The sequence below is a fragment of the Sinohyriopsis cumingii genome, chromosome 6 (assembly GCF_028554795.1).
Source record: "Sinohyriopsis cumingii isolate HCF-2022 chromosome 6, ASM2855479v2, whole genome shotgun sequence".
Taxonomy (NCBI): domain Eukaryota; kingdom Metazoa; phylum Mollusca; class Bivalvia; order Unionida; family Unionidae; genus Sinohyriopsis; species Sinohyriopsis cumingii.
Window position 1 is genome coordinate 76,310 of NC_142966.1, and position 18,391 is coordinate 94,700.

General features: G+C 34.2%; 1 protein-coding gene across 5 annotated transcripts in view; it reads right to left on the reverse strand.

Annotated features, from left to right (window-relative positions):
* LOC149796249 (receptor-type tyrosine-protein phosphatase alpha-like) overlaps positions 1 to 18,391 on the reverse strand; it is a 68,646-nt gene that overhangs the window by 24,342 nt on the left and 25,913 nt on the right. For all 5 annotated transcript variants that reach the window (XM_089960885.1, XM_089960886.1, XM_089960883.1 and 2 more), the window contains 11 exons: positions 17,007 to 17,136; positions 16,360 to 16,481; positions 15,337 to 15,461; positions 14,627 to 14,708; positions 14,028 to 14,119; positions 13,206 to 13,242; positions 12,855 to 12,952; positions 7,409 to 7,528; positions 4,958 to 5,106; positions 3,258 to 3,393; positions 2,492 to 2,641 (listed from right to left, as the gene is read on the reverse strand). In XM_089960885.1, coding sequence (XP_089817011.1) covers positions 2,492 to 2,641; positions 3,258 to 3,393; positions 4,958 to 5,106; positions 7,409 to 7,528; positions 12,855 to 12,952; positions 13,206 to 13,242; positions 14,028 to 14,119; positions 14,627 to 14,708; positions 15,337 to 15,461; positions 16,360 to 16,481; positions 17,007 to 17,136 — 1,241 coding nt within the window. The remainder of the gene's footprint in view (positions 1 to 2,491; positions 2,642 to 3,257; positions 3,394 to 4,957; positions 5,107 to 7,408; positions 7,529 to 12,854; positions 12,953 to 13,205; positions 13,243 to 14,027; positions 14,120 to 14,626; positions 14,709 to 15,336; positions 15,462 to 16,359; positions 16,482 to 17,006; positions 17,137 to 18,391) is intronic.

The window sequence follows — 18,391 nt, forward strand, 5'->3', positions numbered from 1 at the left end:
GTATGTAATAATATGAAATCAGCTGAAGATAATGCCCAAATTACTGAAGAAAAGATACAGAGAGAATTAGCAGTGGGTCGCTTTGCAGGGCTGTTTCATACAAAACCATTTCCCAATTTATAAATTTCGCCCCTAGGTCTAGTGGAAAAGAATATTCCTGGGTATTTCAGACTAATTCGTATCCTTTCCTTCCCACCGGGCGATTCGGTTAACGATGGAATTACAACTCAACAGTCAGCAATTCAATACGAAGGCATTGATAGTGCCATCACATGTATAAAACAGCTTTCCGGATTCTTCTTATTTTTCCCTTGCAATATCATTGTTTTGGCTTGTTGTGGCGGAACATGTACTATTTTGACAAATGGTTACCAATTGGTTGTAGTTCTAGTTTCCAGATACTTGTGATCTTTAACAATTCTCTTCAGTGGAGACCAAGCTGAACACAAGTTATCTTTAACACACACGACACATATTTTGGACGCATTTGTATACTAGACTCAACTCGTGCCCAATGCCAGCATAAGCTCGATAGCTTCCTGACTATATGTGCTGACATCGGCCTTCCTATGGCTGCGGATTAAACAATTGCCCCGTCAATGACTATGACGTACCTCGAATACGAATTGGATTTCTTGAGAATGGAAGTTAGCCTTCTCACAGACAAATTAGAAAAATGTAATAAACTCATATATTTATATGTGGCTTCAAGTAAAATTGGACGTTATACAAAGAGTTCACATCTGACCCTTTGACCGAGTTCTCTCTCCCAGTTTCAATAACCAATTTGGCCCTTTTCATAGCGCACTTAATCAACTAGAAATATGCAGTGTCGTTGTTATCCCCTTTTGTTTCTGCAGTTGGATATGTGCACAAAGTTAAAGGCTTCTTCATCTTTCCTTATTCAAAACTCATTCAAACCATTCACAAAAGTAAATCTCATAATGTTAGTTTGCCAACTGACAAGGTTGCGTTGGATAAGCTTACAGTTTCTATGTTGCATACCATCTCAGACTATTTCAGGCGTACCATGTATTTGGCCATGTTAACATTGGCTTTGCATGCCTTTCTCAGAATAGGATAGATTACAATGCAAACAGCTGTACATCAGAATGATAATTTGATACAATTATCTCAAATCACTAGTTCCCTCAAGTGTCTGTCAATCATTTTTGACTTCAAACAGAGCTCGGGACAGCCATTGCTGCTCAACAATATCGTGCCACATGTCCGATAACTCATTTGCAAGCAAACCTAACCCTCAGAGGCAATAATCATGACCGCTTTTTATGAACTAAAATGGGCACCTAGAGTATTATTTAGTACAGAACAAAGAAGAGCGCTTTATTTTTTAACTTTGGCTCTAAAAAATTTTAAGTCTCATAATTTCAAAATTGGGACCGCCACTGAGGCGGCCGGACAAGGTTTCAGTGACACCCAAGTAAGGGAATTAGGCCGCTGGAGATCATATGCATTTAAGAAATACATAAGGTTAGGCAAAATGGCCTCAGCTTTTTTACACTTGAATCACTTTTTATAAGATCGCCATTATGCCGTGTGTGCTACTTTTTCTTTCAGGTCTTGTGGGTTGCAAAGACTTAGACCTCTGGGCATCGACCTTGCTTTGCTTGGATATTCACTCGACCCGGAGCAATATGTGTCTACCTGCCTTTTCGACCGCCAATAGCGTATGAGGGTACCTTAACAGCTCCGGAAGACCAACAGCGCATTCAGGAAGTACGCGCATCCGTTTTAAAGTTTCTTCCCAATCCCCCATACATGCTAAAATATCCTATGAGGGTGCTCTACTGCCGCGGCATTACATAATTTATCAGTTTAATTTTGATCGAAATTGATATTTTCTTTTCTTTGATGCTTTGTTCTTTGTCCCTCACACCCTTTTGTGCCTGCCAGAAATGCACAAAGTTCTATTTGCTGCATTTATGTTTATGGCGGTTGCACCCTCAAAAAATGTTTGTATTATAGGCTATGTCTCATTGTTCAATTTCATAGCACGTTTAATCTATAGGCTTGGTCCAAATAATTATGTTATGCTGTAAATACATAGCAAAGTTTTATTTCACTAATATCATTTATGTTCAATACAAAGTCACGAAAGTGTCCAGCATCACACGTTGTGTTTGTCTTTGTTTTCATTATGTAACCTTATGCTTTGACATTGTAATATTTTCATGACTGACCTAGGGAATTCTGTCTTTTTCACTCTCTATCTTTCTTTCGACTCTATCGATGTCGCAAAGAGTAGGCTGGTGAATGCACATTTAATTTTACAATCTCATCAAACAAGTTAATAATCCAGAAACCTGTTTTTTCTTTCACTTTGTTCTGACAATAGCTTGCACGCCTCTACTACATAGGTAAGAACATATATATATACATACATACATATATATATATATATATATATATATATATATATATATATATATATATATATATATATATATATATAGATGTCAGCAATACTTACCTTGTATTGCCTTTCAAGTAATGTAATTCCTGAATGTCCATCTTTTTCCATTAAATGTCGAAATACCTCAGAAAACTGCTTCTCAAATACCGGCATGGTGCCAAATCCAAGCGACTCCGCGACAACTTCATGCAGGAACATATATTGATTCTGAAGGCAAGAAAATTGTAGTGAAGCTTCAACAGCTCATGGGTTCGTGTAAACACATGCATGTTGATATATATGTACATAATTGTAATTCTGTTTCGTTTCTTTGTTTAGCTATTTTTGGGTTAGATTATGTTTATTTTCTGTCTTAGTTTCATATCCTAACCGCAGTATTATTTTCACCGAATTATTTGCTAGAATGGTTTAGGTGTAGACGAAATATAATCTCATACTTCACATTCTTATGAACAAAGATATGTTTTTATTTTATATAAAAGATACATGGATTTCAATTGTATTTTATCATTTTCTTTTAAGCAGTTACGTCTTTTTTTAGCGGCAGTTGTGTTGTTATTGTTTATTTCGCTTAATCTGCCACAACCTGTCTATTATTGCTAAATTATTGCTACAAACGCCTTAAAAATGTTTTAATACCACATTTTCAGTTATGCTACCATGTAATGTAAGCACTTGTTTATCTCTGAAAAGAGAAATGCTATTGTATGAACACGAATCTTTTAGTAGAATTGAGGAAACTATATATAGCACTAGGGTTGTCTGGAAGATAGTTGGAAGTACTTAACTGTCATGTGCAAATAACATAAATGAATGGTCTTACTTCAGTCTGGACCATGTTGACTCTCTGTTCTCGCAAATTATCTACACATCTCATGACGGCCACGTGACCTGTTTCACAAACCTCATCGTAAATGATGTCTAAGGCGATCAATGTTCCTGTTCTTCCAACTCCAGCACTGAAGATGGATTATGAGAGATAATTTGTTTGCCGTAATGGATCTCAATGTTACTGGAAATAATTTGTTACCCGTAATGGCTCTATATGTTACTGCAAATAATGTGGTAGCCCTTATGGATCTCTATGCTACTGCAAATAATTTAGTAGCCCTAATGGATTTATATGTCACTGCAAGTAATTTAATATCCGTAATGGATCTCTATGTTATTGCAAGCAATTTAGAAGCCGTAATGGATCTCTGTGTCACTGCAAATATTTTGGTAGCCCTAATAGATCTCTATGTTACTGCAAATAATTTAGTAGCCGTATTGGATCTCTATGTTATTATGTTATTGCAAATAATTTAGCACCCGTAATGGATCTCTATGTTATTGCACATAATTTAGTAGCCGTAATGGATTTATATGTTGCTGCAAATAATTTGGTAGCCCTAATAGATCTCTATGTTACTGCAAATAATTTAATAGCCGTAATGGATCTCTATGTTATTGCAAATAATTTAGTAGCCGTAATGGATTTATATGTTACTGCAAGTAATTTAGTAGCCGTAATGGATCTCCATGTTATTGCAAGTAATTTGGTAGCCGTAATGGATTTCTATGTAATTGCAAATAATTTAGTAGCCGTAGTGGATTTCTATCTAATTGCAAATAATTTAGTAGCCGTAATGTATTTCTATGTAATTGCAAATAATTTAGCAGCCGTAATGGGTCTCTATGTTATTGCAAGTACTTAGGTATCCGTAATGGATCTCTGTGTTACTGCAAATATTTGTTTAACGAAAACACACTGTCTGTCATTTACGACTAATCTTACCAGAATGTCGATTGATAAAAGGTGTAAATATAAAACATATCTCTTTCAATCTATTTAATCTTATCTCATCTAATCATATCATACCGATAACTGTCCACCTTGAAATCATCTATACGCACAGCCTTTTAAATGGCCATGCCACCATAACAATACTGTAAGACCATAATCCCTCAGTTTATTCGTGAGACCCCCAAATATAGGTATATTAGTACAATGCATACAGCTGATTATCGAATATATTACTTAACTGATGATATATTACTTGCAAAAGTAACTTCTAGAAATCTAAAGATCAAATGAAATATATGCAAACGTTCCTATTTCCTGATAATAGTTAATAGAGCTGGTAATGTTTGAGTCATTGGAACATCAGCTGATCTAGTGCGTGCGATATTATGACGCAAAAACTGTTTTTAAATCTCGGAATCGCACATGATGGTTTTGTTTTTAATTTCTTAATACTGTTTCATAAACATAAGACGTAAATAATTCGTTTATCTGGAATTTATTATGTAAGAAAGAAGATCAAACACACTTCATTTCAAACGCATACCTGTGCACCCAGGAAAGGCGACTGTCCTCGGCTTCGCCCTCACACTTAAACGTTAACCTCGTACCCATGGAACTTAACAATCAGTGTATCATTCTTATAATACGTCACACATTTTTCCCATTTAAGATCTTTACATTTTATTGTTGAATAATCTCAGTTTTACAATTTCAAGCACGGCATCTGGATAGTTTACCTGCAGTGTACAACCAATGGACCCTCGCCATAGATCTTGCGTTTGCGGACATCTTTACAGAATCCAACAAGCGACCAGGCTGTGTCAGGTACATCCTTGTCAGGCCAAGCTTTGTAATGGAACTGTGCCACCCTCCTTGACGTGTCACCCTATAAAATAAGAAAAGGATGAGAAGACTGTCAGCATCAGATAATGCTCTGAACTCGTCGACTATAGTTTTGACGAATAATCCTATTTGTACGTTTTCTACTATCAACAATAAATATTGCATCTCTTCAGGATTGAAATTATTGTAGTTAGGAAGGATTGAGAAGACTAGTATTACGTGGATATGATACGGCAAGCATTTACATTCGGTGTACATTTGGCATTCGTGTGACAAAAAAAGTAGCCGATCTACTTTTAAAACATTTTTTATGTTTACTCAGTGTCAGAATCTAGCTGAATCGTTGACTGTACTGCTGGCAAATTCGTAAATAGATTCAACCAGTGTAAGCGAAGAAGACTTGTTTAAGTGTTATGCATATTTGATTTAATATATATCTAATTTAATTGTTTGTAAGTTTTAAAATCTTTCTATTTTTTAATTACATTATATGCCAAAATAATGTCGTTCTGTTTACTAGCAACTGGTACTGTTTCCAGAAAATAGTTTGAATTTGACTGTTCATTTCTGTAAACACATAAGACTGGCCTGCTTCCCGACCTTAATTCAAATTTAGTAATAGTCACGTTAACAAGTTTTTTATATTTTTTTATTGTGGAAATAATAAGATTGAGATCGAGGCTGTGCTGGATACATAACTCTTGGCTTGTAAATAGTTTTTAATGAAGAAAACAGCTTTTATTTTCGAAGTAAAATGATTGGATCGTATCAAGGACATACGTGATTTTTTATATGTAAACATGATCACGTGATCCTTATCCGTAAAATTTAAGTTTTAAACCATCGCATTAGAGAAATAATCTAAGTTGGGCTTCTAAACACTGAGATATAAAGGTGTTTCTTTTGTTGTGTCAATTTTGGAATTACATGTTAATGTATATTCAAATTATTTGGATTCAAAAGGATTAATTCGTTTCTCTGGAAATATCTTGAGTGCTCATACAGAATTCTTGAATAAAGACATTTCTTAAAATTTTTATTCGGATTTTCCAAACGGGAAGTGATATTTCGTGTTTCTACAAGGAACTGTAGACTAAAACACAGTACAGATACAGCATACGTAATCGCCTTGAATTTTTCTTCGGGACTCGAACTTGAATTAATTATAACATTTCAGTATTAGGACTTCTTAATTTGATTCGTGGATTATTCTTGGATTATTTTTGGAATTGATTCTTAAATCCCTATTTTAAAAAATCGTCTTCATTTTAACATTATTTTTCCAGGGAAATAAATTATTTGTTAAAGCTTGCTGTTTTCACTCTTTCTTGTGTTGCTTTTAATTCGAGCCTAAACACGTAAAATAAGGCACATGTCGTTCTGTATAGACAAACCATACTTCAAATGTAGCCGAGTAATGTGTAAAACGTGAACACCACGATCAGTTTTGTCATATCAGAGACAGATCCTAAACTGTATATATGTATATATTGTAATAAATTTGGAGTATGCGCATTTGGTTATAACGCCCCGTTTTAAGGAATTCTTAGATTTTTGAGATTATTTGTCTGATTATTGGAATTCAGTGCAAATATATATATTAATTTGACCGAAATAATTAGCCAATTACAAGGATCAAACGTCACGGAGTAAAGTGTTAGTGAGTTTCCATGATGCCATGGTTCACTAGTAGTGGATTTTGGTCCAAACCAAATGAATGTCCATGAATAATAAAGATCCATCTAAAATCTAGTGGTGTAAAGCGGTAGTGTGACTTCAGTAGCAGTATTTACGGTAGGTAACCGATAAATTACACTATGGAATCAATACGAAGGGACTCGGCAGATACCGTTTATGTCGCCATGGTGGCAAAGGTGATGCAACTGTACTGGCAAAAAGTGCCAAGAACCATAGTTGGACTGGCCTAAGATGGCGGACTTAAAATAGTTCCTTGTGTTAGGGATTAGTTGTTTAGTTTATATGACGTGACCTTCTGGCGGTACTGAACCCTATTAAAGAGAAACCATGCAGATGTGCGATTGATAGATATTTGGCAGGTTATGAGATCTGTGGTCTTGCATAGATTAGAGTAAAATTTATGTATAGAATGGACATGTCGGGCTTTCGAATTTACAACTAAGTTGTATGCAAGTCCTTGGAAATTTGGGGTACACTTATGACTTACAGTGGGAATCGTGCCAGGGTTTTACACCGCTCGGACAAATAAATACCCCTGGCTTATAACTATATATATATATATATATATATATATATATATATATATATATATATATATATATATATATATATATATTAAATGTGCTATAACTACACATGATAGTTACCACTGTTATGTCTAGGTTTCTCTTGACATAGTCAGGCCCTGCTTCGACTCGTACTAGTTTCACCTTGACGTTGCCGTAGACCTCCTCACCCTCGTCAGGCCAGTATTGCTTACACTTGATCTATGAGGATTAATTAAAGGAAGATATTCATCAGTGACATCAATGACTTTTTTTGTTTTGTTTTCAAAGGAACCCTATAAATTATATGACTTATATAATATTTGTATTCATTATATAAACCTAGTAATATATGTCTAATCCAGAATTTGAATCGTATAACGTTTTAAGTTTTGCTCGTTCTGATACAACAGTGAAAAGTTTGTATGTTGCCATACTAGAAAATATATTTATTTCTATCATTTCGTCGTATGTTTTGCGGTGTTTGCTCCCACATTGCTCGGAAGCTCCACTAGGTGTTTGATTTATGGGCGACTGTACACTGATATGACAAGAATGTAAACAAGAATGTAGACTAATACTGTATTATGAAGGAAGATCAACTGAGAGTTGTAGATGACTCAATAACAGGCAAGTGCCTTTGAATAATGCGATGTGTCAAAGAGAAGTCTCGATGAATCGTACCAGTGAAAGGTACAGGTTAGGCTTTTAGTTTCAGTATGTACGTGGTCAACACGGATTTGAAGTTGCCAGCACAGTTTTCTTTGTTATGCTTTTCTAGTGATTCATACCCGCTGTGCGATCATAGCCACACCATATCAGGCTTTTAGACAATATTTTTTTTCTTGCGTGCGCACACACGCATACACACACGACTAACAAGGGATCACGTGTGTCAGGGATTGATTAAGATAAATGCAATAAACTGACAACGAACAGTGCGAAATTGTTATCTAGCTAGCCTGAGCGCTCTCGACTCTTTAATGTGTCTTTTTCAAAGACAAATACAAAACATAGACAAGACAAACAAATGCAACAAAAAAAAACGGTTATGTTTGAGAAACATTTTCTAACCGTTTTTCTGTTTAGCTCCACAACACATACTGATACGACTCTGACATCTTTAACTAAGTAAGAATAAGAAGCGAAACCAACAAATTTATTAAAATCTAAGTTAAAAAATAAATATTTAAGAAGAACTTATGGTATTGTAAATTAAATTTCAAATATTTCAAATAAATTGCAATAATCTTTAATGTGTTGACGTACCAATCGTATTGAATGACCTGAACTACCAAGTTTCTTGATGTCTTACAATGATATAACCCGTAATGACTTTGAATGAATGCCCGTTTTTCACAAGGTAGTTCGTTTGTCCAAAATGTCAATGAGCGCTCCAGTGAATAATATAAATAAAGTATTACTCTCAAGTTATATCTGATCACAACACTAAATACTTCCACAGACTGAGCATAAAGGAGGAATAAACACTTTTGTTCACCACTGTTTTATGTCAAAACCTAAGATCCAATAAATGTCTAGAACAGTCTATGTTTGTAAACACGGCTGTACCTTGAACTTAGATATCAGTAAACAATTTCTTTTTAAAATAATAATAAATATCAGGTAGACTATACCTAATCTAGCCTAAATCACTGATGAAAGTCAAGCACACAAAATAAATTAAATATATATAACAATACATTCTGAAGATTTCATCAACCGACCATGACTTGTGAGGCGTGTTGATGTCGCGGGATGGGTCTTCGAGCAATGATAAACGAAGTGCTTGGTCGATATGAGATTGCATGTGAAAGTTGCGAAGACGCCATATATCTTTCCTAATTACGTCCATTTACAAAACAAAATGTTTTGCCTATCCGATTACACAACCACGCTAGCCATATTTTGTTTCTCTATATCAGATTACATAAGAATGTGTCATTGAATGCAGCCTCTTTGTATAATAATGTATATGAAAGAGGATTAGGAGAGGTTTGTGAGAGCACCCAAAACAGAAGTCATAGACGTGGTATCAAATAATGTCGACAACGTTTGGTGACTCAGCGTTGATTAGGGTTTCACGAATGTGTCCATTTGCCATAGCTGGAGACATCAGACAAAAATATAACGTTACCATGTTTTATGGGAACGTTATTTGATTCAGTGATCAAAGGATATGCAGAAGTCACTACATGTGAAACATTATTGGCAACGATATTTATATCCAGGATTTTAACGGGTTTGGATACAGCCCTGACGGCTACACAGATGACAACAGCAAAATTCTTCTGGCGTTTATATGTCAGACTGCCTGAATGTTATATTCGTCAAATATTATCTGGCTTGAAGGTCTTAGTGATCAATTCTTATTGCATTTTTGTAGGCACTTGATTTAGCAAGTACTCACTAGAACAACTTAGATTGCAACTACAGAAACGTTCAGAACAAATATTCTAGAGACATGTAAAATAAAGCATGAGACGTTTTTTATTGCAGGATGTTTTGCAGACTATGATGACTTATCTGTCTTAGGCATGACTACTGAAGTGTCTTTTTGATGAAAATATCTGCATTGAGAATACGACTATATTAGTATTGATGTCTTGAGCGAACCACAATATATTTCTGACTCTATTGCCAGCAAGCTCCTGGGTGAAAATTAGTGGCCATCGCACCCTAAACATTTAAGATCACTCATAAATATAATGCTCCATAACCAAGCTACAGCAAGACAATCGAAAGCGTTATCGGTATAGTAAGGCAGCTTTTATCAGCAGTTATAAAACAATACTGTAAGACTGACTCGGGAAGAATATTTGTAGCATGCAAGAATACAGAGAACCCTTTTATCACGTTTCCATCGGAGTGGGTTAAGCAGGCGTCATGGAAAAGAAGACAGGCATTACATTTCTCAATGCTGCCTAGAGAGCTCGTACAATGATTTATCTAGCAGTCAGATACAATTCAGAACATTCTGATTTTTATGCAAATATCATTATGAACTAGGAATATATATCAGGCTGTTTGAAGAAGAATACAACAAACTTGGCCACAAAAACTTATTTATGATTTTGTGAAAACAATATTGGCGACTTAGATCTGGAGTAACCGATTACTACAACACAGATATGTTGGCCTTATTGTTAGCGATTTTGAGCGGAAAGATAAATATGATTGTAAGTATGCAGAAGCAATGATATCAATGAAGTTCTTTGTGCCTACTTCCCTCCTGAGCTCATTGTATATAACCTTAAGCGCGAGATGACAGTGAGCATTCCATACGGACTCGTGATAGATGTCACCGACATCATATGGAGACAAACAGAACATAATACAGATCAATTCAACAGTTACGCCAAGATAGTAAACCAGTTAAAGCGACTATTGATATTCCTCAAAGGAAAATACTAAACACTTGGCGATGAGGCGTTGTTTGGTTCAGTCAGATTTAGAACGACCTCTTTGTGTTTTACCCCAAATCAGACATCAGTATAAGGAACATGACAACATGACACAGTAATCGCCTTGCTCCTCGTATCGGGAAACCAGCATTAACCTAATATGAATGATATTATCTAAGACAAGCGGTTCTTAAACGAGGTCTACGATGCAGCAAATAGTCCCGGTTAACAAGTTTTGATCTGATTAAGGATTTTTTATGTACATGGTATACTTATACTAACACTTGGGTTTTTTGTTAATTGTGAATTGTTTGTTCTTGTTTTATTTGTTCAACAATAGTTAGCACAAATGAAACTGCGGACAGAAGAAATACGAAATTGCTTGCAAGAAATTCGAATCAATAAGCCATTTCACTGTCCTTTAGCGTCATGTCTTCACGAATGTGATTGCAGCTGATGATATCGCGGAACGTATACGAAAAAGCTAGTTAATTAGTTTATCATCCTTTAGGTGCAATTCTTCTTCAAGAATGGAAGGCTATTCTTGCAGCCGTTTTGAAGCAAGCATGCTCATCAGCGGCTCATAAAAGTTTAGATCGGTCCCTTTAGTTGTTCGGTGGTGAAATGCTATGAATGAACCTCGACCAATTCCAAGCTCATTAACTTGCTCTTTTGTAATCTCTGGCTTGTTGAAGTATCCAGTAAATATTTCTGATGCCACAACAAATGTAACCTTGAACCCGTCCGAATACGTTTTTGTTACGATAGTAAAGTTCCGTCAGAGGAAGAGATTTTTCAGACCCTTCTGCCTACTTAAAAATGTAGTAGTGTGATTATGCTATTTGTATCATTTCTACGTCATCTGACTGTGGTTGCTTAGAAGACTCTGTTTTTGATTAAGTATATGTCCGTATGTTACAGCATGTCATATTTTGTATGAAAATGTGGTCATCCTTTACGAATCTTTCTACAAAGTGTGTTTCTGCTCCTGGAATGCCAAGCGTTGCCACCAGGAAGTGTTATTTCTACCGTCAGATCTTGATTCAAGATTAGTGATAGCCTCCGCTAGTTCATTAATATATACATTTAGCGGTATGTGACAATTGTATTTGCAAGACGTGCTCAAAACTCGCCAAATGACTTGTCTCTCATCAGCATAAATAGACTTTCTGTATCTCTTTCTCGGTTTTTCTTGCGTGTTGCTAAGCCATAAAATCACTTATGAAAATATGCATCCATTTCAAGGGCTTTTGGAGAAGGGGCTTCTTTACAATATTCACCGCATATTTTCCTGATGTTTCAATCAAATGCAGTTAGTGATAGCCTGTCTTATTGCGTCAGTTCTCAAACATATTCAAGGGCTGCTCCAAGAATGTTGGCTATATACTCAACATAACAAAGCAGATCAGGAAGTGGGAATAGCTTTCCCTGTTTTTTAAACTGCTTCTGGAATTTCGTCGTGTTGCAGCCATTCTGGCTGTTTTTCAACAGCTGGAGTATCTCTCTGGCTGTTCTGACTGGTCACCAACGCCAGCAACCATCTTTGCACCACCCCTATAAAATGGTACATATGCAATCAAACTAGACGCGTCATAACATTTAAGAGTTATGATTTTATTTTGCAGTGATCCGTTATTTTTTAAATTTTATTTTTGACATGACGGTTCTTGTATTTGTAGTCAACTTTGTGTTCTTTACCTCTTCGACTAATTGAAAACTATGCTCTTGATTTTTTTGTACCAGCGCCTCTATATTTTTTCACAAGCGCGTCTGACTCTTGTTATTGTGGGACTTTAAGACGACTTCATACTTTTCTAGTTCTAAAGATTGCTAAATTTAAGAAAGAGTATTTTTTAATATGTAGAATGCCACAGTTTGCATGAGTAAAGATGGTCTGTTCAATATCAAAATCGGCCATCAATGACAGTCCTCTTCATTCATGTGGTAAACGTTGCATCAGTTCTCTTCTATACAGCTGTATATCTGTTTATCATAAAAATTAAGAACCTAACTAAATACAATTTCCGACAATATCTTAGATCTATAAAAAAAAATTAAAAAAAAGACATTTGATTCCAATATAACTCACGCCATGTGGAGATATTCAAGTATAATGAACATCAAGAAACGCATGTTGGACAAACCTTTCCCATTTCAACAAGATTGGTAAGCATGACAATACATTCTGTTTTTTCCTGCCAAATCATCCACCAAAAGTCACATATTGTTTTGTCTGTCGGACCTGTGAACGAAAAACAATTTCATAATACTTACTAGTGAAAGAAATGTATGTATGTATGTATGTATGTATGTATGTATGTATGTATGTATGTATGTAGATAGGTATGTATGTATGTATGTATGTATGTATGTATGTATGTATGTATGTATGTGTGTGTTCTGTGCACGCAGGATTTTTTAAGATTACTCATTTCACCTTTGATCACACCAGTGGCAAATGACTATAATCAGCCCCATATATCCTTTATACTTACCCTGACAAGCAATGTAGTTTTTCCGACCTTCAAAGCCCTATAAGAAAAACGTTTTTTTTTTCATTTATCTTACGGCATACAGGTAAACCTAAATATGCATAAATCATAACGTTGTATCTCATAATTTTTATAAACCTGCAAAATATATCTAATACATGAAGAGGCGATGTGATTCGTGATATTCGGTTCTCTCTCTCTCTCTCTCTCTCTCTCTCTCACACACACACACACACACACAAACACAAACACACACTTCATCTCCTTGCTCTTTCTATCTGTGCATTTATCCATCTATCTCTGTTTCTATCTTACTATCTATCCGTCCATCTATCCGTCTATTTGTGCTTGCATATATATAATAAAATAGTAAGTCCTATTTAATTTTTAAATTACATTTCAGTTGCATAAATTTAATATCTTCTACCTGCTTTCTTTTATGTTCAAATTGAATAAACTTAATATTTGCTTAGAGCGCAGACACCTTACGGTCTTTACTTGAGAAATACTACACGAAATTATCAATAGCAAAGTATTCTAGTTTTTCACCAAAAAAAAAGCATAACCTTAAACTATGAACTTCGTCAACGGCCTTAATGCTTAGTTATAGGTTTCTTATCAAAGGCCTTAATACTTAGTTATACGTTTCATATTATTTTCTTAACATTCTTGAGAAGAATAATTAAGTTCATATTAATAAATGTTGTAATAATAATAATAATAATAATATTATTATTATTATTATTATTATTATTATTATTATTATTATTATTATTATTATTGGTAGTAGTAGTAGTAGCATTTATTATTATTATTATAAATTACCTTTATGTGACTAGCGTTAATATAGTCGGTTTGGTTCAGATTCTCTGTTATCTGCGTTAAATCTCTTTTTAATGCCACTCTGTTAAAATCATCTGCAAAATAGAGTTTCCCATTTCGTTAGGAAAATAGGCTTTGTATGTCTGGTACAATATTGAATTTCGATTTCTGTAAGAAACTCTGAGATGCTCTATTCTAAATGAAATTAATCATTAAATGACTGATTGAAGGAATATATATATATATATATATATATATATATATATATATATATATATATATATATATATATATATATATATATATATATATATATATATATGTGTGTGTGTGTGTGTGTGTGTGTGTGTGTGTGTAATAAGTCGTTACATATTTAACTTGCCGTAGTTTACGTACAATTATGTTTCTTTCTCTAAAGACCCTTTGTCCTGATTCGAGGGAACAATAAGTTATATGTTCATCATGACATCGTGTAATCTGAATATTTTATATAGAAACGAGCTTGCCATATTTTAAAAACGTTTATTTGAACGTAAAATCTCTTGGCCATCGTAAAGAAAAGTACTGATAACTCAAGCATGCATAAAACAGGGGAAACCAACATGGATACATGAATTTGTATCGATTCTTTGTAGGATTTGCTAGAGCCACGTCGTGCTTCTTCGATAATCCTTCAGTTAATTCCTGCAAAACAAAAGTAATTATCACATGTTATGATATATAGTTTGATGTATCCGTAGAGGCGACATATTCCTAAATCGTACAAATCTGAACGTAAATACGAATAGAGTCACTAATGATAGAGTTTGTAAGATTTACTTTATCAACACCTTATTATCTTGATTGCTTTTTTATGCTATGTTATTGCATGTGATTGTATTGTATGGTACGGTACGGTATAATGGAGTAAGGTATGGTATGATACGGCATATAGTATGGTAGTATCTTTCGCTATTGACAAAATTAAGAATAGTTTGCTTGCCATATTACATTTCAAGGAGCCATAATAAATGTGAATAAATAAAACCTTATAACAAATATCAAATACTGATTTTTAAAATGTTGTAGAGTTTTTCTTCATCAGCACAAATTTCAAAATTATTAAGATCATCTCTCAGCCTCTCGTATTTATGATTTTAAATTTCATTACCTTGAACAGCCTATAGTTCTACACTTGCTTGAACAACGCAGTCAAAGAGAATCTGTTTCCATTTTACTTTCCTCCAAAACTTGGGAGCATACAAACATATAAAATTACATTCCAATATCATTATTATAGTTTTATTGTTCTTAATTGAAAACTGTTACTTACGTGGAATTCTGATTCAAGTTCTGCCTTGTTTGCTTTCTTGGTCATGACGTGGTCCCAGAACTTCAAAACTGGTATACGCTGGGCAATCAACTGCGTCTTTTTCTCTGTATTGTGGTAGACTCCTTCTGAAAACGATGGTAAGTTAATTTCTAACCTGCCGAATTCAGACTATTCCAAACATGCAAGGCCAATAACTTTAAAATAAAAGGTCAAAAAGACCCCGCCAAGCTTTCCGTAATTAAACGCTTCATTTATATTATGTATATTTAATTTGATCGTTTGAATGTTAGTTTAAAAAAAAAATTTTTTATTTCATTACATGTTATTGTAATGTAACATTGTTTGCTGGACTTGATCTTTTCCAAAACTGAGTTCATTTCTGCTTGACCTGATTGACTATTTTCTATATTTCTTTCATGTAAACAACTGAAACTAACTTCATTATTCTCTATGTGTATGAGCTTATTATCAGGATTATATAGGCTGTTAACACATCAGTACTTCGCAGGCTATAACAGACACGTCATTGCTTCCACTTTTGGATCTCTTAGGGACTTGAACTTTTATCAGGACTTTTTATTACTAGAACTTGTGTCTTCAATTCTTGGATTATTTTTGGATTTAATTCGCAATACCGTAAGTTCTTTCTTCTCATTTTTCACTTTGTATTCTAGGTAAACATAAAATTTATTAAATTGCACAGAGCTTGTTCTCTTCATTCTTTTCTGTTACTTATTTTAAGAGCATAGACTTGTAACAATATTTTGCATGCTATTAGCTATTGCATTAAGTACACAGTAACGACAAATAAGCGCTAGCAGTCCTGCTATTGGTAATTGCAGATCAAATGTAGAAGCAGCTTAACAAAACCTGTTGACGTTATTGAACAATTAAATTGTGTGCTTCTTACGTTTTGTTTCAGTGATTACAAATGCATGACGTCTGAGCAGTAGTATAAAGGCAGAAGAAAACAATTATATTTCCATGTATATAATATTGCGCGCGCACGTGAAGATAACTTACCGCTCAGAACAGACATTTCTTCGACATCTTCATCTTCTTCAAGTCGTAAATCATTGCAAAGCTTACCCTCGCTCACCGAAACGAAGATTTTTTCCTCTTTCATCGTCTTATCATGATGTTTTCTAGTAAAATGATAACGTATATATATATATATATATATATATATATATATATATATATATATATATATATATATATATATATATATCTATATATATATATCTGTGTGTGTGCGTATCCGGCACATTGGCAAATTCATTTCTTATATATATATATATATGGAGACTCCAGAACTGCACATTGGGCTACAAGTCACCTCGCATTGCCTTTATTTGTTAAATACAATGCCATTTCGACTATGCATATATCTTAAAAAAACAATGATATGGAGTCGCTTCCACAGGTGTTAGTGTGAGAGAGGCACACGCAAATACAGCTAGTAATTCATTCGCATCAAATTCTTCTACCATCCCGGATTCATACGACATAATTCAATGTATATAAAAGTTGATATGAGAAATGCAGTGTCTGTGTGTGTACGTGTGAGTGTGGGAGTTGTTGGTTGATGTGCTATATTTAGTCAGAAATCATATCATATAGGATCTTACATATATTTATTCTTAATGTAACCTGTTGTGCAACATTACCTTTGTATTCTCCTTTTTATGATCACGACTAAGACAGCAATTACTATCAGAGTAACAAGAACCACAATGACAACAACGATGATTAGAATCATACTGCCATGTGACTTAGCCTCGGGTCTATTCTTGTTTTCTGAAATCAGAGAATTCAAACGTACAATATATTTCAGTATTTGAAAATATATTTTCAAGACAGCAGTAAATATGACGTTCATTTATGAGCTGTATCAGTCAAATTGAATAATTTCGTAGGAACTCACGGATGATTAATTTAAGATTAGTAAAATGGTAAGTCATTAAATTAAAAGTAGAAGTTAGTTAAAAAACATACAATGTGAAAAGCACACATTAAAAAGCATAAGTTTTTAAACGCTAACAATTTATAGAAATTACTTGTGTGAAACGAGTCACATGGCCACAGGCTGTATTAAGTGTACTGGTCATCTGTATAAAGACAAATACCTGGCTTTAACTAGAAACCACTTACTCATGGTTGTGCGTATCAAGGGAATACATGTAGGTCTCACTTAATTTTAGATTCAAAGCAGTTTTCGTGCCTTTCCTTATAGTTTGCTTTGTAATCATTACGTATTATAGATAATAATGGATAATAGACTTTATCGTAGAAAATTAGATCGACATTGACCTCGGTGTCACTACAAATCAGAAAAAAAGTTGATAAATATATTAGGACAGAAATTTTTAGTACAAGTAATAAGATTGAAATTTTCTCTAAATTGTATTAAAAGTAAGTTTTGATTAATTTATATTGAAAGTAATTTTCTATTAAAATATATTGAGATTAAATCCATTTATTTCGGTATTACAATTATATACTATTTAACAAAGATTGCGCCCTTATGAACAAATACAAAATCGTCTTATGCATGCATTTCCCTTGTATCATAGTCAGCAAACACTACACTCGCTAAGTTGTGTACGTTACCGCATAGCGGAAGCCTAACATTCCTGACTAAGCTATCAGCTCAGTGGTAGAATTGTCTGTCTAATGACGTACATAAACCCAGACGATAATCTGTACGAGACTATGAAGCCTCACACTGGGATGCTGGCGATCACAAGAGCTAGGCACATGTCCATATTTGGCTTTGTCCTAAGAAACTGATATAAAAAGCCCCAGCCCAAGGGCACTCCAGTTTGTTCGCCAGAAACTCAAACAAGCTTCTGTCTTTACAGGTAAGAACATCGTCTATGCACAATTTTTCATACAGTATAAGGATTTTTAGTGTTATAAGAATTTTTAGTGTTAAGATGTTAATCTAACATCAGTATGTTTTAACATTAGATTATTTTAATATTTCTTTACTATTCGTTAATATCATGTATAGGAAAGTTTAATTGTTTGAAGAACTTATATTTACTTGTAA